This window comes from Amblyomma mixtum, chromosome 5 (assembly GCF_055824585.1).
Source record: "Amblyomma mixtum isolate Tamu chromosome 5, ASM5582458v1, whole genome shotgun sequence".
NCBI lineage: Eukaryota > Metazoa > Arthropoda > Arachnida > Ixodida > Ixodidae > Amblyomma > Amblyomma mixtum.
In genome coordinates this window covers 196357012-196378127 of record NC_143016.1, presented here as the reverse complement: position 1 = coordinate 196378127, position 21116 = coordinate 196357012, and the positions used below count along the sequence as shown (strand labels likewise).

Below are 21116 nucleotides of genomic sequence, written 5' to 3'. Positions count from 1 at the left end.
TTGATTGTGTCATTTGTGAATCTGGTGACTTTTTTCAGTGGTTGTAGACTGTCTATAGGCAGTTTATAGATAATGGTCTACTAATAGTTTAGTAGACAGAGGTCTATAGACTGTCTATAGACAAAGGTCTATAGCACTGCCAGGCCACACACCTATGGAATGTCTATAGACAGTCTATAGACATATGTCTACTGGACCACTAGACTTTTGTCTGTAGACTGTCTATAGACAGTAATCTACAGGAAGTCCATGGCCATAAGTCTATAGGTCGTCTATAGTCCGTCTATAGACAAGTGTCTATAGACGGTCTATAGACAACTCTATAGGAAATGTATGGCCATAAGTCTATAGATCGTCTATAGACTGTCTATAGACATGTGTCTATAGACATCCTATAGACCTATAGACTTTCAGTAGACATTTGTCTATAGACTGTCTATAGACAAAAGTCTACTAAAAGTGTATGGCCATAAATCTATAGACTGTCTATAGACCAGTCTAAAGGATTTGTCTATAGACAGTCTATAGACTTCATAGACTAAAGTTTATAGACAGTCTATGGACTTTCTATAGAAATTTTTATAAGGGAACAGCAGAACTGATAAGGAGAAAAAGAAAAAAGTCGCCGTTGTGCCATATCTGCATCAGGTCTCGCATAACCTGAAGAGAATTCGGAAGCATGTGGGAGTCGACGTCGTGTTTTCGGCACCTATCCGATTGTCCAGCCTGGTCAAAAAAAGTAAATTCGGCCAACAGGGAACCACGCGGCTGCCTGAAAAGGCATGCAAAACAATTTGTCCCCTGCCAGGAGGGAGTCATCTACTCTTTGCCGTTGTCATGTGGGAAGCAATACATCGGCCAAACCGGCCGATGTATCAACGAAAGATTGAAAGAGCACGATTATAATGTCGCACGTGGGCCTATCGTAGGCCACGTATCGAAACACTGTAGAAACTGCAAAAGTGATGATGTTGATGACGAAGATGACAATGATGCCTGCGTACCATTGTACAACGAGTGCGTTGTGATAGGTAGGAACCGTGATTCGCTGACAAGAGAAATCATAGAAGCACACATGATAGCAAGGCTCCCTGAAGAATGCATAAGCGCACCATCTATACTGCTGTCAGGAAAAGAAAAACGCTACCTTGAATGTGACTGTTGACACGCGTGTGTTTTAGTGTTTTTTTTTTTAATTTTTTGTTTCCGCTGCATGACTTGTGTCTATTACTTTTCATTTTTCACCGCCTGCTAGGTACTTACTCCGGCTGGCAGATAATAAAGATTTCAGTTGTAAGTCAGCGCTGTGTTGTGTCTCTGCCTGTGTCCTTCTTCTTGTCCCGTTCTTTGCGCTGTAGTCATGGAATATCAAAACCAACTCGCCCAGCAACTTACCTTATAGACTTTAGTCCATAGATTTTCTATAGACTGTCTATAGATAAAAGGAAAAGTCTATAGGATGGCTATAGAGTCTATAAAAAGTCTATAGAAAGTCTATAGACCATTTTTATAAGGGTAAGCGTCACTGACCTAAAAATATTTTAGGTCTGAGAGGAAGTGTGAAATTTAATTCTGTATGTGCACGAGCAATACTGCCGAACTGTACATAGAGGGGGCCGGGCTTTGTCAAGCCGCAGTCATGCGGCTTTTACCCGTCACCCCCTTTTCTCCTTGAGAGAGAAATAAAGACGATTTGATTTGATTTGATATTTGATTTGACTCCAAATAGGAGGTCGCTGAAATGGCATGCATATATAAGCTTGGAGAAAGTGCGCAGAAGGGTATGTGTTGTTTCAGCCGGCATCTTCACTTCGGTGGACGCGGTTGTTGCGATGCGCGTCTGTTCTTTCAGTCTTTCTTCTCACCTCCACAGCAAGGAGGTTCACGAACACCGTGAGGCACACATCTTGGTATTATAATTATAGTAGGAGATGCCGTAACGTTAGTGCAAAGTTATACGGGTCGTCGGCAGCTTTTCGTAGAAAATATTTACCTTCCATTCGAGAGTGCACCCCAAAAAAGAAATTCATCAGCGCCTTTTAAAGCAATAAAAACCTATGAAACACTAAAACAGTCGGAAAAAGGGTGCGAAAAGCATACTTTGCAACCTTTCAGGCAGCCAAAAAATAAGTGTGCAACTGTACTGATCCCACCCCTGCTATGGGTGCGATGAGCATACTTTGCACCCTTTTGGGAGGGTTGTTGTTGTTGTTGTTGTGACTGAGAGAAGGATGAAAAGGAAATTGCACGGGCCTGCTACTGGCTCTAGCCAAGCCACCACCGCTGCCAACGTGCAGGTAGAGGAGAGGTAACAAATAAGAACGGTAAACTGGGCTAGTTGGTAGGAATTCATACTGAAAACTGCGCAAAAAACGAAGACACAGAACGAGAAGGCACAACACGGGCGCAGACTATCAACTGAATTTTTATTCACATGAAGAGGCCTATATACGTATCTTCTACCCACAGTGAGACAAGCACAAAAAACACAACAATCGCGAAAATCAACCCGAAACACAATCACACACTATCCCTTCGCGTGCACCGTGATGCAGCCGTCAATAACACTTCCAAAAAACCGCGCACAAACAAAATCACGACAACTTTAACGGTCACGCTGATATCACGCCAAAGACCCATATCGCCTGCTCGTCTTAAGAAAATTGGCCAAAAAGGTTATCTCCCTGTCAAGCAAGGCCACAGATGGTGATGCCACACAGGAATCCGAGTCTTTCTTGATTAGGTAAGCCTCCACCATCTCCCTGCATACCTGATCGCTATGTTTGAACAAGACGCTGGTCCTGTTCAAATGAGGGTAGCACTTTTCGCAACCCTTGCAATGCATGGCGAGATTGGAGGAAGCCGCTCCCTTCAACGACCTACGATGCTGTGGGTAGAAGATACGTATATAGGCCTCTTCATGTGAATAAAAATTCAGTTGATAGTCTGCGCCCGTGTTGTGCCTTCTCGTTCTGTGTCTTCGTTTTTTGCGCAGTTTTCAGTATGAGAGGTAAGAGATCAGAGGAAAGAGAAAAAGGCAAGAAAAGACGCGCGTCGCAGCAACAACTGCGTCCGCCGGAGCGGACGCTGCTGAAAAAATCAGATGCAAGGGTGTGAGTTATAGACACGGAAATGCACCCTTAAGGGTGCAAATTTTTTTACAGTGTGGTTACACAATGGTCCCAGAAGTACTGCTTCTGGTAGTTTATATTCTGCTTTTTTTGCTTTCTTGATGACCATGCGTTTAAGCAAAATGTTTTTATGCCATCACGAAACGATGGCACCGGTCATGTGCTTGATTTATTGTGGTGCAACACTCCCAATATTGTATAAAATGTGCACGTCTTGCCTGGTATTAATGACCACAATGTATATGTTGCTGTCACTAATGTTGAAAATTTGCCAATTATTAAGAAACTCACTAGAAAAGTGTACGTTTACAGTAAAGGCAACTTTGATGCAATTATTTCAGCCCGTGAGTGTTTTTATCCAACGTTTGGTACGCTAGCAGACGACCTGAGCACTTAACAGCTATGGAACATCCTTAAAGGGAAGCTGTTTACACGCAGCGAAACTTTCATCCGGACACGGGTCTTGTCAAGCAGGCGATCCGGATATAAACCATGGTTTAATAAACAACTGCGTATTTTTCTTCGTAGAATGCGGCGTGCGTATCGCAAGACAAAATAGACCGGCTGCGCTAGAGAGCGCTTTGAGCTTAATAAACTTGCACGCGAATTCCGAAACATGGCCATTTCGGCAAAGGAACCCTTAGAAAAAACTAACACGTTTGGAATATACGGCGGCCTATTTAAATTGTATTTTAAACATATGTTGTATTCATAAATGCACTAAAAATATGTAGGAAATACGTTCCTGAAATTTCATGCTTGGTATTCGAAATATATTCTTAAATGTGCCAAAAATATCTCCCTTAAAGCATTCTTCGAGCACTTTTTAAATACGTGAAAGAAATGTATGCAGTTTTAGCATTTTGTCAGTGTACTAAAAGTGTATTTTCGAAAAGATGTAATTAATTCATCCGAAGTATACTTCAATTCTAACAAACGGGCAGTCCTTTTAAACGTATTTGCAGCCCACTTCTAGCTGCCGTTGAACAGTCAAGTGCTCGAAATCGCGTTTCGGGAAATGGCATTTGCGTGTTGTCAACGTATTTGAAGTGTACTTCCGTAAATACGCAATTAATTCCTTCAAAGAATATTTAAATTCTAGCAAATTGGCAATCCGCCTTAGCATATTTGCAGCACACTTCAAGCTGCCGTTCAACAACCTAATGCTCGAAATCGATTTTTGGGAAATCGCATTTTGGGGTTGGCAATGTTTTTAAAGCGTACTTTCGTAAATACGCAATTAATTCATCCAAGGATACTTAAATTTTAACAAATAGGCAGACCGCGTAAACATATTTGCATTACACTTCAAGCTGCCCTGGAACAATCTAGAGCTCGAATTACGTTTTAGGGAACAGTGAAAACTCTCCCTTTCCTTTACGTCCTTTCGTTCCAACACAGTAATCATAGCGCGCGAACAACGCAAGACACAGACGAGACGGGAAGAGAACGCCTCCGTTGTTCCCGCTCTATTATTACTATGTTGCAATGAATTATCAACGTGCCCAAGCCTTTTCTGTTCTGAATTCCTTTCGTTTATGGTAACTTCTAGCAGGAAGGTAATCACCACTTATTTACACTACGTGCGGAGAACGTGACAACATGATACCGGCAAAGGCGCCTTGGATACTTCCGGGCCCGAATATGCCGGCGAAAAGGACCACGACCGCCAATGTCGACCGGCTCCCTTAGACTCCCGTGTATCTGTTGGTTGACAGTTCGACTCCTGACTTAACCTTGACGCAAGTTTCGACTAGCACTTCAGTTCTAGATCACCCCCAGATTCGAACGCGACCAGTAGGGTACTTCTGGGATTAGTTGTGGGCCCACAGTCTTTGCGCAAAAAAAAAACGCATCACCAGGTATATATATATATATATATATATATATATAAGGCAAGTCAAGTATGGCGCTTGGAGGTGGTGACGAGGTCGGCAGCCTTCGGGCTACGGCCGTGTATCTGTTTTTTCAGCCAGCGTCCGCTCCGGCGGACGCGGTTGTTGCGACGCGCGTCTTAACTCTCTCTTTTACTCTTTCCTCTTATCTTTCAACTCTCTTCTATCTGCACATGGCAGCGGTGGTGGCTCGGCTTGAGCCAGTTGGCAGGCCCGTGCACTTTCCTTTTCATTCTTCTCTCAGTCGCAACCAGTGTTGTCGGTAACGCGTTACAAGTAACGGCGTTACCGGTAACGCGTTACTTTTCTCGGTAACTTAGTAACGTACTCGTTACCATTTCGGAACTGTAACGGGTAACGTACTTACGTTAACATTTTTCGGTAACGTGAGGTGTCACGTTACTAGTTACTTTTTATTTCAATTGGCCCCTCCGCCTATTTTTCAGAAAAAAAACGCCGAAAATGATGTTGCGGATAAACAAAATCTACCTGTGTTCTCGACGACCCTTGTTGCGGCTCGCAGACATGCCAAAAAACACCAACCCTTGACGACGCACTAAACTAAAAGAAAACACGAACGCGCAGTCACACACTTGTCTTCACGCCCAAACCATTCGCACACACAACCCTCTAAAGAGTGGACGCATGACGAGCCACAAACGGACCATTATCAGAATTCTGTAAGTCAATTTCTGCGTAAGCTATCGTACCAACAAGCTCAAAAAGCCACGCTACTGCGTAAGCTTGTTTTCCAGCCAAAAGGTCTCGTTACCAGGCGACACTCTCGCATTCTAGGCGGAAGCAGCTCCCCCCACTGAGCAAACTCAGGAATGTCACCAGTTTACTTCAAGATGGCCCCAAGAGAGCCGTCCAAAGAGTACAATGTTATACAGCACAGAAAAGGGGATTGCAGTCAACCGGCTGTTTCTATCTGCAACTGCGGCTACGTTTCTGGTTATTGAGTTCTTAAGCGAGCGAAGCTGACCTTGAACATATTGACGTAAACACTCGCATTTTTGCGGTAATTATACAGGTTCAATAAAAAAAATTGTTTATATGCGCATATATATATTTTTTCCGGAATTATGAAAATTAAGCATTTCTTTATTGCTACACAATTTCCGCGCAATTTCGTAAGCCGGAGCACACCAGAATTACAATAAATTTCTTGAGTTCAGCTATGGTTTCTTTGTGAATTAGGAATTATGTGAAGTATGAGCTTTATAAAATTGTTATCTTGAGCTCTTACAGCGAAGACGCACTGATTAAAATTTATGGCCATGGAGTAACGGCAAAGTAACGTGCGATACTTTTTTTCGGTAACGGTAATGGTAACGCGTTATCTTTTCTTGTAGGTAACGTAGGGCGGTAACGCGTTCTTTTTTTTTAGTGTAACGAGTAACGTATTTAGTTACTTTTTTTCGGTAACGCCTACAACACTGCTCGCAAGCAACCAACCGCTTGAGGGAGCACTTCTTGTTTGCTGGGGTACAGTGTAGCTGTGTAGGTAGGTATCTTTGCCGTTTCCATTCTGTCTCGTGACCTTATAATATCATGCATGTGCATCGTGATTGATGATAACTGCGCTTGTATATTTTGTTCTGCAGTTAAGCACTAACCCGTCTCATTCGGTGAAGCTGACCAGTAGACCTTTTTTAAGCCGAAGTGAATATATTTTTAATGAATGAAATGTATATTTTTAGCGTATTTCTAATATAATTTAATGTATTTATTGCACATTTTTAGTACATTTTTGGGATATCTTTAATGTATTAAAAATACGCTCAGGGGGGCAAAAATGCCCTTTTCACGTTTTTTAAAGAACGTTCAAAATATTATTCCTAGTATACTTCGAAAGCATTCGTATTGCAGTTTAAGCATAGGGACAAAAAATGCGAAATAAATATTAAATTAATACAATATGTTTGAAATGCATTTTAAGCACATCCTGTTTTTCGCTAAGGGAATCCTATTTTCAGGACCTTGGACTGAAGGTAATTGAAGGTCAAAAAGAAATCTGGAGATTTGTTAGACGCAATGGTAAAGACAGTATCTCTGTCCCTCGGCTAATAGATCATGGAGTTATGGTTAATGATGATGCACAAAAGGCTGAGCTGTTCAGTAGTTACTTTTCTTCAGTCTTCAATCAGAGCTACTCGCGCATGGTTGACGTGGTTTCCCAGAGAGTAGATTTAATGCCAGTAGTCAGTTTTAGCGTGATGGGTATTAGAAAACTTCTGCATGGCATTAAAGCAAACAAAACATGTGGTCCAGACGATATTCCTGTCGCGTTAATCTCTAAATGTTCAGTGATATTGTCCCAATATTTTCTGCTTTTATTCCAAAAGAGTTTGGTTGAGACTGCATTACCTAATGACAGTGGCGGTCCCAGAGCGTGGTTCTGGGGGGGGGGGCGGAGGAGGGGGGGGGGGCGAGGGCAAATTTTCATATATCAAAAAAGAAAAAAATAGTAACAACGATTTCTTTGTTTATTTTAGTTACACAAAAACTTTTGTGCGCTTTGTTGTTGAAAAATAAATCACGAACGCTATAGACGTTCTACCATTTCTGAATCGTTGAATGTTATCGTTTACACGAGCAATATTCATTTCGATACCAGGGGAAACAAGTTGACGGCTGAGATATACCGCCACGACAGGTCCACGAAGGTCAAAGCGCCTTCCCGGACATTTTACCGGTGGGATTAGCGGCCTTCATTACTCAGCTCTGGGAAGTGGCTTTGTTCCGCCCTCAGTACCCTCCTTCAAGGCGGCTGGTCGGCGCTCCTTGTCAAGCCAATAGGGGGCGATCCGCTCGCTGGCGTCGCTGTGTCCCATGGTGGGATAAAGACATGAATGGGTGCCTCCTTGCCGCCCAGACGAGGTTGCTGGCCACCGCAACCACAGGTGAATGACACCGCCGTCGTCGCCGCGCCAGTGGCATGGCAAGACAACGGTGGGGACACGGCAGGACCACGATACCTCGACAATCACTACGAATTGTACTCGTACAACTACCAACGTGTAGAACATGGAATTGTATGAAATAATACAGCCGCTAACACAATGAAGGTACAAAGTAGGGGCCTACTTGACGTATCACGGAGGAAAAAGCTTTCCAGTTCTACGTCAAAAAATACATCTCGCCTTATGAGAGCCCGAAAACGGACGTCCGTGAAAATATACAAAGGCTTTTTTTTTTTTGGGGGGGGGGGCGCCCTCCTTAGGACCGCCACTGCCTAATGATTGGAAGACGGCGCGTGTTGTTCCCGTACATAAGAAGGGACCAAAAAACCACGTGGGGAACTATACAGACCGGTTTCACTAACAAGTGTAGTGCGCAAAACAATGAAACATATTCTTTATGGTTGCATTATGTCTCATCTCAACAAGTACGGTCTTATTCATCCTAGTCAACATGGATTCCGTCAAGGGTTTTCTTGTTCAACGCAACTGGTTGAATTTACACATGACTTAGCAATAGCTATCGACAATAGACAACTGATTGATTGTATTTTTCTCGACTTCAGGAAAGCGTTTGTCGTTGTTCCTCATGACCTTCTCGTCTCCAAATTGTGAACGTATAAGCTTAACGAAAGTATCACTATGTGGATAGCCGAATACCTTTCCGGAAGACGGCAGACCGTGGCGGTTAATGGGTGTTCATCTGCTTATGTTGATGTGACTTCAGGAGTGCCCCAGGGTACAGTTTTGGGCCCTCTTTTGTTTTTGCTTTTTATAAATGATATTTCCGAAGGTATTCAGTCGTCTTGAAGAATGTTTGCTGACGACTGTGTGGTCTACAGGGTGACTGATAATGCACGTGATCATGAGCGCTTGCAAAATGATCTGGATGCAGCACTGGAATGGTGCGCTAAATGGAAGATGTCTCTTAATGTGGAAAAGTGTGTACACGTCACTTTTACAAGAAAGAGGTTGTATCAAATAAACACTTATACATTAGGTAGCACAGATTTAAAAGCGTTTCAGAACATAAATACCTGGGAGTGCTTTTTACGTTAGGTCTTAGATGGGCAAAACAAATTAACTGCGTAAAGAATAAAACTGCTCGGGTGTTGGGATTCTTAAGACGCAATTTTAGTCAGTTGCCAAGTAGTCTCACAGAAAAGTTATATTTTACTAATGTCCGCTGGTTATTAGAATACGCTTGCGTGTGCTGGAATCCGTATACTGCCGAACTTGTTGATGCAATTGAGAAGATACAAAACAGGGCAGTCAGGTTTGTTCACGGTAACTGGAGCAGAAATCTTAGTGTGCGAGAAATTCAAACCAAACTGAAATCGGAGGAGCTGAAGGAGCGCAAGAAAGATTTTAGGTTAAAATTTTTTCATAATATATACCACTGTAAAACCAGTATAAGTAGATCTATTCATAAAGCCTCAATCTTATGTATCAAAAAGGCGTGACCACTCTCTGAAGGTTCGTAAACTTTCTTTTAAAAGTGTCGTCTTGCGTTATTCTTTTTTTGCACGGGCGATTAGAGACTGGAATGCTTTGCCACCGAATGTTGTTTCAGTGCTAGCAAATGATGCTTTTTACCCCGTTTTGCGCATGTGATTTCGAAGTGATTTTTGTTGCGGCAATGCCTAAAACAGGCGATGCAGGTAATACATAAATAAATAAACAAGGGGGCTCGAGAGAGGAACAGCTGCTTCCCGGCTGCTGCTCGGGACCTCCGCTCCAAAGATGCTGCACGCCCCGGGGTATGACTGAAGGTTTTACTATGTGACCTGTTATATTTTTGCCTCAGTTTCTAAGTTCGAGCAGTGATTCGCATCTACCTTTAATAAATAAAGTTGATCAATGCGCCTTGTCGACGCCTGCTGGTCCGCTCCTTCGATGCGGCGGAGCTCTCGTCCCGGCACGGGAGCACGCTTCGCTTCAATATTGTCTGAAAATATATGTATATGTATACATATATAAGCCTTGTTGCAAAAAGATGTGCGGCTGAACCGATTCCCGAACCGGTTCGGAACGGTTCCTTTGAATCGCTCCGGTTCGGGTTCTGATCCAAGATGGCGGAAAAATATTTGGGTTCAGTTCCGGTTCCGGCCAAAAATATGGGTTTTGTTCCGGTTAGACAACCTAGTCAAAACACAGTTACCGCGGCCCAGGATATTCGACGCAGTGACACGTAAACCACACGTTCACGAGGTGTGCCCGCATTCGTACTCCGAACTCATAAATTGCCCAAGCATCGGCACCACGGGGGCGAAGAATAACGGCGAAACGTGAGCCGCCTACAGCGAGCTCCACCTGCCACATAGCTCTAAACAGACAGGGACACACACACAGGACGGTCTGTTTAGCGCTATGTGGCAGTTGAACCGTCACCAAGCTTCCACTCTGAGAACATTGTGCCGGGGGAGACGGCCGAGAGACGCTGGCGAAAAGAGAGCAAAGTCTTCCTCCCAACTCCACAGATCCGCCGAACCTCCAACGTATTAATGGTGCAGTTTGTCTTATTATTTTATTCTTAAGTTTAAATAAAACAGCTTCCTTCGTTCGAGAAGAATCCGGCCACTTGATTTTGCTGACAGTGTTGATCCCGGCATGTTTCAAATGGCGTGTTTGAAAAAACCAGATAGGGTAGTCCCTATGTGGTTAGTTCGCACAGCGTCAAGTTTCAAGCTTGTCAAATCTAGTATCAGAGGACTGTGTAGGGAAAGTTGCGGTAGTGAAATGCGCGTCTGAAAAACCCCGTATCGCTCGCCTGCAAACAGATGCCATGCAATGAGGTGCAGCGCAGGCCTTCTCGCCCTTCGGGGGGCGTAACCTGAGCCCACCCCTGGCCGAAGCGGATTGGTGGAGAGTGCGGCCACGCCCCCTGCGGCAGCCCCGCCCACCGCAGTGCGCGTCGCTGCACCGCACCGTGCCACCCGGAGCGTGAAGAGCACCGGAGCGGCGGCTGCAGGATATTGGGGAGCGGCGTCAGCGGTCCGCCGTGTGAAAGTAGCCGTGCGCAAATTGGAGGCCCCCCCTGTCTTGGCTGGCCTTAATGGCGTCCGCTCGACTTCACCCCGGCGCGGCGCCGTTCGCCGCACCTGACGGCGGAGCGGCGGCGGCGGCATTCCTCGACCTGTCGAGTCACGTGGAGTTTGCCTCGTACCACGACCTGCGGCTCTCCGAGTTGCGCGCCACCGGGGCGCACGGCTTCGGGGCTCCGTTGGCGTACCCATTCGAGGCCGGCAGCGGCGGTCCGCCGCCCGACGCCTTCTCGCCGCTCGCCTGGGAAGGCCTGGCGCCCGGTGCCTACCAGTCGCCCTTCTTCGGCATCCACCCGGGCGGCGCCGCACCGGCCGCCTTCCCCGCGATGACCGTGCAGGGCAAGCGGTCCCCCACCCAGCCGGCCGGCGGCAAGAGCAAGCCCCGGCGCCGCGTGGCCACTGTGGCTCAGCGCAGGGCGGCCAACATCCGCGAGCGACGCCGCATGTTCAACCTCAACAGCGCCTTCGACAAACTGCGCAAGAAGGTGCGTACAACCTTGACTTGCCGGCACAGAGCTTATTATCGCCAGCTGCGCGGACGAGTATGCCGACACACGCGACCAGATAAGGAGACTGCAGGGTGGATTCACTGCTCTAAGCCGTCTTTTATTTCTATTTTTTCAATGCGCGTGCTTCCGAGAGGTACCGGGGGCGTTCTCTCCCGAAACCCCACAGCTTGCACGGAAAGCACGCGCCGGCGTGCGTGAATTAGTAATAATGGACGGAGGCTGAAACCAAACCGTTCTTTTTTTTCTCTTGCATGCCATTGCTCGCTGCAGCCATAGCGGGCGCTTTTAAACATATCAGCTGCTGAGGGGAAAGAGCGACCGCACTGCAGCTGACTCCGCTCTTGCTCGCCTCAGCAGAGGAGAGCGAGGGGAACGCGTCGAGTGAGCTTTGCGGAGTGATGCAACGCTGAACCGTGAGGCCCAGACACGGCTTTCGCGATCAACTGATGGCTCTGTACAGCACAGCAGCTTTTGAGAGGCACAGCTGAGGCGTTCGTGGCGGCATGACCACTGAAAAGGGCCCAAGACCGGCGGCAGCCACAAGCGACAGACTACCATTTGCGCGCAGGACACTGCCCACGCCACTCATCTGTTCAATTGATTTCCAAAATATCCTGGATTGCGTTCGTTCTCTCCGATGTCCGCCCGCATTACAGCCACAAATACCAAATCCGGCAAACGTGGCGTTCATTTCTTAATAACTGCCTCATGAGCGTGTGTTCCTTCAAAGCGGACTCTATGTACCGTGACGCTGTACCCCTTCCTGAGAAGAAAGTGCACGCTTTAGGGACGGGTTGTTACTATAGATTAAGTTTCCACGGCAGGTAGACCACATTAACCAAGTTCCCAGCGGTAGGTCGCACTTTTCGTGGCCTTCTCAGAGCATGTTGTCCGCAATAAAGTAGCCACCCAAGGCCGGTCAGCCACGCATCAGCGACGCGTTCTACGTGTTTGTGATCACGCGTGCTTTGGACGCGTCATCTATCGTTTCGCAGAGTGCGCCCAGAATGTAGCAGTTGCACTGTCTGCACCAAGGGAGCAGGCGGCGCCTTCCGCAGGTATTCACATCGCTTTCGACGCGGCCCCTGTCTCGCGCTCTTCTGCTTCCACTTAGGACGTTTCGTCGCGTGTCCTTTCCATTTAAGCTTTCCGGGAATTCCGCTCCCTTTGTAACAGAAAGGGTATGGCCGGCATATTTCTGCACTTGGCTTGCATTTTCTTAGGCGGCACGTTACGATGGATCAGAAACAACTTGCGATCCTCTCCAGTCCTTTGGACTTTCTTTGGCAAGCGCATTTGGTAGCAGCTGCCACAGGTGGACTATGCATGCCTCCACTCTCGCCACACTCCCTCTTCCTTTCGGTTCCATTTTCGATGGAGGCGAAATTCTAGAGACGCGTGTACTGTGCGATGTCAGTGCCCGTTAAGGAACCCAAGATGATCGAAATTTTGGTGCCCTTCACTACGCCGTCCTTCATAGCCTGAGTCGCTTTGGGGCGTTCAACCCCATAGAAATAAAGCCATCCTTCTTCCAATAAGCCACTCCGGTTAAGCAATCCTGCTGCACCGTCACGCTCCAAAGCGAGAGTTAATCATTCTTGTACTTTGCTTCTCCTCACCTGCTTAGACTTGTTTTGTGATTTTAACAGCTGCGCAGTTTCATCTTCGGATCCTAGCATGGTTTTTTTTTCATTTTGCCTTCCATATTGTGCACCTTGAATCTGTTTGTGGTGCTCGTCCCAGGCGTACAGCATTATTCCTCTTTTTCCGAAATAAAAATACCGATTGACAGTCAGCGCTTGTGTTATCTAACTGTTCGGCCCGTTGGCACCTTTACCAACTTGAATACAATGTCCTTCCAGAACCTCTATGCTTTTATCATGCTGTCAGCATTCTGACAGTGGCCACGTCATTGTACACGTATACGTGTCAGAAGCGTGCGCAAAACACTCGATTGAGTTTCTTTCCATGGTGGGGAGGCTGAACCAAGTTGTGCACCTTTGATTGGCAACTCAGATAAACATATCGCATCGCTAGTGGAACTGTTTCGTTGGATGAGGATTGGATTGAAGATGGAGTTTTTATTTCATACATGAAAGAGGAGACCATGACCAAAGGCTGTAATGCTTGGCGGGGTCATATTTCCTAAGTGCATTAGTCAGCAGAGCACAGGAGAGAAATTGAAACTTAAAAGAGGAATGCAGCAAACGAATACAGCACATAAGAGCATTATATAAAGAAAAAATAAATTTATGCACACAGAGAACGTTTGCATAGCGGTCGGGCTTTTCGGTTCTTATTACTTGAAAATTCGGCGGGCGTTTTCCGGCTCTTATCACAGGACGCTGCTCGAATATTATTTGCGACGAATGAAATACTGACTCTTTTCGGAGAATTAAAGGGGTCGTGAAATGTTTTTCGAAAACTTTGAACGACGTGTGTGTTTGGAATGCTGACCCTTCATTCTACAGTATACCTTGGTTTATTTCATCTTTCGGGTTGACTGAATAGCGAAACAAAAATTCGCTGTGGCTTAGCTTGGTGAAGCCCGGTAATTGCGAAAGCAATATCCGTACCTACGCCATGGTTCAGCTGGTAGTGTTGGTGATGGTGGTGCTTGTGGTTAGACTTGTGGCGATGCATCTGTTATACAATCCAATGTAATTTAATCTAATCCAACCCAGTCCAGTCAGGCCGCCGTTCATGTGCACCGCCGTTGCACACGGACGGCGCGAGATCGCGAAGCAATGTTAAGCCGCTGCTGGTTGGCACAGCTACTGCTCTCTAGCGACGTGAGTCGAGCCTAATCTCTTCAGCGTAACGACACAATCGCGCTCCTAGCGGAGAGAGCAGGAGTTAGGCGCCGGTGGTGGCACCGCCGCTGCTTGCGACGGCGCGAGTCGGTCGCCCTTCTCTTCGGCGTGACGTCTATGGATGGATGGATGGATGGATAGGAGCGCCCCCTTTGAAACGGGGTGGTGGCAATTGCCACCATGCTCAGTTTTTCACAAGCTGAGCATGGTCTCCCAGCTGAGCGTCACAAAGCACCTGTTGCGCTCCTAGCGGAGAGCGCAGGAGTTAGGCGCCGGTGGTTAGGCGAGTTAGGCGACGGCGCGAGTCGGTCGCTCTTCTCTTCGGCGTGATGTCACACATGACGTCACACAGAGGTCAACTAAAGGTCAATGGTGGCACCGCCGCGCCACGGCAAAGGCTGAAAGTACAAGTGGTAAAGCTTTCGCTTTAAAAACTAAATTTCGGCTTCCCAGCGCGCGTCCCGCTCAACTCTATAAAAAAACGTCATCTTAAGCAGCCAATCAGAGGCTTCTGTTGTCAACACAACATGCTGTCTTAGCCAGGCCTTTTGAGGACGGAGGGGCCCAGCGAGTTGGATGGGTCGTTCAGGCAATCAGGTTCCGACTCGGGAGGAGGATGGCGAACTCCATTTAGGAGGAAACTGTACAGAAGGTTTATTCACATATTTACAATCGTAAGGGATCAGAAGTGAGAGACTAGAGTGAGAGACGATTCTGCCGCATTCGTTGTCGACTTTTATACCCTTCTTGGTCCCCAAATTCCCTAGGTTGAGGACGCCCACGCCGGAGTGGGAGGGGCCTAGAACTTTCACCTCTACGCACAAACACAACACCGCAACTAGGGTCACGCCCCTGTCACGTCTTGATTCCGAGGGAAAGAAGGTTGCCGTCGAGGCGTCGACTGCGGTAGGTGGTGGTTTCAGGCCAGTCAAAGGTTCCCGCGGGTCACCGACATCTGTTGGTCATCAAAGGACACACGCCGCCCATGGCCGGAACGCGAGGTCACGAGAAAGGCCGGAAAGGGGTCCTTTGTCCATGGAGATGTTCGAACGATGCCCGCCAGCTCTTCGCGGTGCTTGGCACGCCAAAGAGCAAGCCCTTTGTCCCCCTGCACGCTCGCAGCAATTAGGGAAGATAACGTCCGTCTCCCCGCGGCGGCGGCGGCGGCGGTGTTCGACACGTGCAGGCACTTCGGAAAGGGGGTCTTGTTTTGCTTAAACTTCAGCCCTTTCGTGTTCGTCCTGCACAACGACCGGACAAAGTACATAATTGGAATCAGATGTCACTAGGTCCCCTGTAGCCTCGTATACATGGAGCCCGACGTTGCAGGTCGGGTCGGGGTGCGCCAGATGTCGGGCTAACCAGCCCGACCCCACCGCGTTTACATGAACCGGTTTTCGGTCGGGCAGAGATCGTCGCTACCCCTAGCGTCGAGCAAGCAAACCACACGCATGCTAGAGGAGAAGGAACGCGCGGACGAAAAGTTCCCTTTCCCGACTGCTGCTCTTTCCGGTCGGTTGGTTCGCCCGTTCACGTGCGCGCTGCGCTCTCTTCGAAGCCGGCAGCGGCTCGCTTTGATTTACAATGGGTGTCTCCGCTGCTGCGTTGAGCTTCATGTTATGTTTGAATCAGCTCTATTTCATGGAGATTTTAGTTTCATGGATGAATGTGCACAACATGGTACTTGCCGTGGCGATGTAACGTCAAAACGTTCGCTTCCGCCGCTTCCGAGGCCTCACGTCAAAATGGTCTCGTTCAAGACTGAGCGACGACTGGTCCGATCCGAACAGCTCCTAAAATCCGCGAATAAATTACCCGGGAGGTCACACAAGGACGACTTTTTCAATATTTACAAGCGTAAACCTTTTCTTCATGTTCTTCCAGCAGGTGCGCAGCTGTTCCCACGTAAAATTATTACCCATACCGCGCATCTCCCACTCCAATTCTTTATATACGTCTTGGTTTCGCTGTCGCTTGCTGTCGTGTGCTTCGCTCAGGTGCGCGCTCCATCTTTCGACAGCAGCGCCATCTTGCGTCTGGCTGATTTCTCCGCCATGTTGGCTTGGGTGGCCGCCGCTGCAATATAGGCAGCGAGTATTCACCGCGCTGTTCAGCCTGATACGAGTGTTGATTTTTGCATGATTTTGACCTGCAAAGTGTTGCACTGTATGCACTGAGCAACTGCGAACAAAATGGCCCGTGCTTCGGCGTGCGGCAACGCGGATGTTTCCCTGCAAGTTGTGCCGAAAATCGACATAGGAGGTGTGCGAAATTCATTTAACGGCTTTCTGGTATCTATAAAGGAGACATTTATCAATGCGAGCACGAAACTTACTGAGCGCTTCTATGTTGTAGTTATAATTATAAAAGAAAAACCGCTTCGTTCCGGGCTAACAGCAGTGTTGCTGTCAAGCACTCAAGCGGTCTGCCCTGCGTTGCGCCGGTGACACGAACAGATTGAAACTGCGTTCGACCGCGTCTTTCACTACATTTTCCCTCTGCACTGTCCTAAAAAACGGTACTTTTTGTAGTGCTACATGGAGAAGGCACCGCTGGAGCGCATAAGCGCACAGAATTCTGTTGCGGCTTTTGGCTTTGCATAAATTTCTTGATTACTTCGTACTAACGGTAAAATAACTGGTGAAGCTTGCAAATGTAGGAGGGTGATCCACTCTTAAGCCCCAACTCCAACGACACTTCCTGGGCGTTGTTGAGACTGGGAGTCCGAGCCAGGAAACGGTCGAGGCGACTGTGAGTAAAGGACGTTTATGTACAGTATGTACAAGGGCTTTTACATGATACAAGAGTCAAGAGCACCACGGGCAGGCACACAGAAGAAGGGCGGCCCCGGCGGCGAGCGTAGCTCCGGCGTGATGGCTCTTCTGCTGCCCGTCTGCTGCTCGGGTTCAGCGCGGCTCCGCTTTTAAAGCCGCTGGAAACGGTTACGGCAGCCAGCCGTTCAAATCCTCCAATCACTGGCCACCGTTCAAATTAGACCAATGGTCGAGAGCCGGCGAGCGTCTGAGGAGTTCGCACCGACGGAGAGGAGGAGAGGAGGAAGGGTCCGTGTCGGCGCCGCGGTGTCGGGATGAGTCACGCTGCATGTCGCGACTTGTCCGAGAAAGTCTGGGCCTGCTTTGAGCGTCGGCGAGCGCGCAGCGCTTGTTTAGACAGGCCCGCCAGCGAAATGTGGGCGCCGGCACGACAGCACCACCGCCGCCAGACAATGCGCCACGAAGACGAGCTACTTCCGCGTGGCTCGGATGCGGGGCGCGCTCGTACGCCAGGCTCCTCCAAGTTCTCGTCCGGTGTTCAGCCGCAGGTAGCTCCAGGCTCCTTTCCATGAACAGGTCCGGCTCGTCAGGACAGGATCACTGCTCCGCAGCTTTGTCGCCCAGGTGACTGGATCAGCTTCGCTCGGTCCTTCGGAAGAGCTTGCTTCTCAGCATCGGCCGTTGATCGTTCTGCATGTTGCGAAGAACCGACCGACAACAGGCAACACCCAACACGAGCAAGTGCCCTCCGTCACCCGTCAATACACCAGACTTAAAGGTCAAAAAACTCTGCTGGCTATATTTCTGTCCCCTTTTTGTTCCCTCTTCTACAAGAGACACATGTGGGATACAAGAACTCTAAAGTAATAAACTCAAACAAAGTGTCAAACACATGAAACACTCGGAATGAAATGAATGCAAAATAAATTCGCTCTCTTGAGTTCACTCGGCCAGAACACACAGCTGAGGCCACAAATGAGGACAAATTTTTCCCCGATCTACGAGCGAACTTAAAACAGCTGTTCGCGAAGAGACAAAATGTAGGTCACGAGGAGGCGAAGCCAGCCTTGCTTAGAACACACGGCCTAGTGCGTCTACGTTCGCGTTTTCCTCGCTTCTAACGGACGGTAAACGACACCCGCTACAGCGGAAACTAGTGACTCTGCCTCTTTCGCTGTGCTGCGCTTTTCTCTCTCTCTCTCTACTACCGTGGTAGCTAACGTCTCTGCGTCTTTCGCGGTAGACGCGCTTTTCTTTCTCTCTCTACTACCGCGGTAGCTAATGTCTCTGCCTCTTTCGCGGTATACACGCTTTTCTTTCTCTCTGTACTTCTCTTTCCAGTTTCTACGGGAGCTACAGTACGAGAGCGATTCGCTTTCATAAACTGGCAACTTGTCCCTTTCTTTGCGCTTCGCGCGCCAGTCGCGACGTCCCATAGCGAGTGCGCAACGCTTCCGATGGGACCGTTCTTTCTTTCTCTCTGTTCGTGGGGGCAAGTCAGACCTTGCACGAGTCTTGACTTTCTCGCGCATCCGTTTGCCTTTCCGCTCGGTGTGTAGTTCGCCTCTACACGGCCTTTTGATTTTACGCCTACTAAGTGGCGTTGTGGAGGCCAGTGTCGAGGTCGCCCAGGAGGCGACCACGGCCACGTTTATTTGAGGCTGCCTAAGAAGAGGTAGCGACAGAGCAGCGGCCGCAGCGTCCGGCGAGGCCGAAGTCCAGAGCGTTCTCTCCTGCGCGAGCCGGCGTTCTCCTGCGCGTGCCCACCGCTTCGTCGTCTTCCGCGTGCCGAAGCGGTGGCGCTACAGAGGCCCCCACCCAGCACGAACGTCCGGTTTGTGCGAAAGGGACAAAAAACACGAGAGGAGAGGGTCGAACAAAAGAAAAATATAAACTGGGAACGAAAGGCCGGTGAGTTCAGGTCGGTAGTCCGGGAAGGCAGTCAGGCTGGAGAACAAAGCTCAGGCGGTCGAGCCTGGCTGCTTCGCAACGGGCGAGGGAGGCAGAAAGCGGAAGGTGAGAACAGGGGCAGCAGACATGAAAAGTAATCCAAGATACGTCCACGGGATTGCCGTGAACAAGTCTTGGGGGCAAGTGGTAGGGCTGACAGCGCGCTCGATGATGGCCTGAAGATACACCAGCGTCCAGATGTGCAAGCGTGTTTAGTGCGTCGCCCCAGCGAGTGTGGTAGATGATGCCGCCTGTGGCAACAGCAGCGGTAGAAGCGGAGGCGATGGCGCAGGCGCTCGAGGCGGCGAAGAAACGGCAAGGCAGGCGTAGGCGGAGCGAGCAACGGGCAGCTGCCATCTGATTGGAAAGCCGGGGCTGCTTGGGTAGTGGCAGCGGTGGATGGAGGAGTAGGGCGCAAAGCCGGCACGTGAGCGTCAGAAGGAACGGGGTGCGCTGGTGCTGCTACGACAGGCGGTGTTGGAGGTGGCCCGCTGAGGCGCGTCCATGTCGCATGCATGCCACCTTCGGCGACTGTCTCGTTTTTCGCAGAGGCAGAGTCACTTGCGGAGCCGCCAGATGACCAGGGAGCCGTGGGAAGCATTGCGGGTTGCGCATTAGCAGCGACAGGGTCCTGGTGTGGCGTGCATGCGTGCCCCGCGACAGGAAGGACAGATGAGCTCACCGGGGAGAGGCATGAGGGGACAGGCGAACATATGACGAGGAGCGGGGCTGAGGCGCAGGTCGGGTTACTTTCCGAAGCGGTGGGGCACGTGTCGGGAGAGACCTCTTCTGATGGTGGTCCCAAGGCAGGCACCACAGCTGGCAAGCAGGGCTGGGCAGGAGCCGTTGGACAGGTGCTCGCACGTGGATCGGCGTCTAGAGCCGAAGCTTGTTGTACCGTGTGGGATGCAGAACGGGGAAGGTTTGCGCCGAAAAACTTGAAGAAGGCGTCCTTCAAGTCATCGTAAGGGTGTTCACCTGGCGGCGGAAGGTGAAGCTGGGAAAAGAGATCGGCGTGCAACTGCCTTTTCACGAGGAGGTACCGCCAGATCTGTGATCGGACGCCGTTCACGTGTAGCTGAGCGTCCACTTGCAGAAACCAAACTGCAGGGCTGTGCGGGCGGAACGGCCACAGCTGCAGACGTGAAGGGTCGAGAAGCTCGGGTGGCTGCCATTCGTCTTGAGCCAGGTCCTTGGCGGGAGGGCAGGAATTCGAGGGTGCGGTCGTTGTTAAAGCAACCGGGCCGGAGACGCTGGACTGGGGCGGAAGAGTACTGGCCAGTGACGGTTGCGGCGTGCTGTTTCTCGAGGATGCAGCCGAAGACGAGTGCGATGCTGGTGCGGGCGCAGGCGCTGGCGAAAGCGAGTCCGCCTCATCATGGAGCGGCAGCGGGTAGTATGATGCACCGTAGTAGACGAGGACGGCAGCGCGCAACTCGTCGTAGGGCCGGCATCCCGAGGCAGGGCAGGCGAGTCGGCAGAGAAGGTCAGGCGGGAGAATGTCGCAAAGGACTGCGTGTTTAAACGGCTGGATGGTAATGCCGTTCAAGTACATCGCAGCCTCCAGTTGGGCGAACCACCCGCCGACGCCTGCAGGCCGGAACGCTGGAAGCGGGGGGTTGAAATCCAGGTCTTGCCAGCCTGCCATGCTGGGACGCCGCTGGGATAGAAGGCGCGGCTCTCCGGGTCACCACGATGTGGAGGCCAGTGTTGAGGTCGCCCAGGAGGCGACCACGGCCACGTTTATTTGAGGCTGCCTAAGAAGAGGTAGCGACAGAGCAGCGGCCGCAGCGTCCGGCGAGGCCGAAGTCCAGAGCGTTCTCTCCTGCGCGAGCCGGCGTTCTCCTGCGCGTGCCCACCGCTTCGTCGTCTTCCGCGTGCCGAAGCGGTGGCGCTACAGCGTCATTTCGAATCGCGGCTTTCTATCGCGATAACTGTGCTTGGCTGAGCGCTTAGACGGTTTCTTCTTGGCCATTTTCTTGCCCCTGTCACTGCGGCCTCGTACAATCTTTCGCTCTTTGAGCCGTACACGCGCTT

At 49.5% G+C, this 21116-nt stretch overlaps 1 protein-coding gene across 1 annotated transcript in view; it reads left to right on the top strand.

The window, feature by feature from the left end:
- Window positions 1–10977: 10977 nt before the first annotated feature.
- LOC149345361 (uncharacterized) overlaps window positions 10978–21116 on the top strand; it is an 83108-nt gene continuing 72969 nt past the window's right edge. Inside the window, exon 1 of the mRNA XM_089546599.1 lies at window positions 10978–11518. Coding sequence (XP_089402725.1) covers window positions 11045–11518 — 474 coding nt within the window. The 5' untranslated portion in view covers window positions 10978–11044. The remainder of the gene's footprint in view (window positions 11519–21116) is intronic.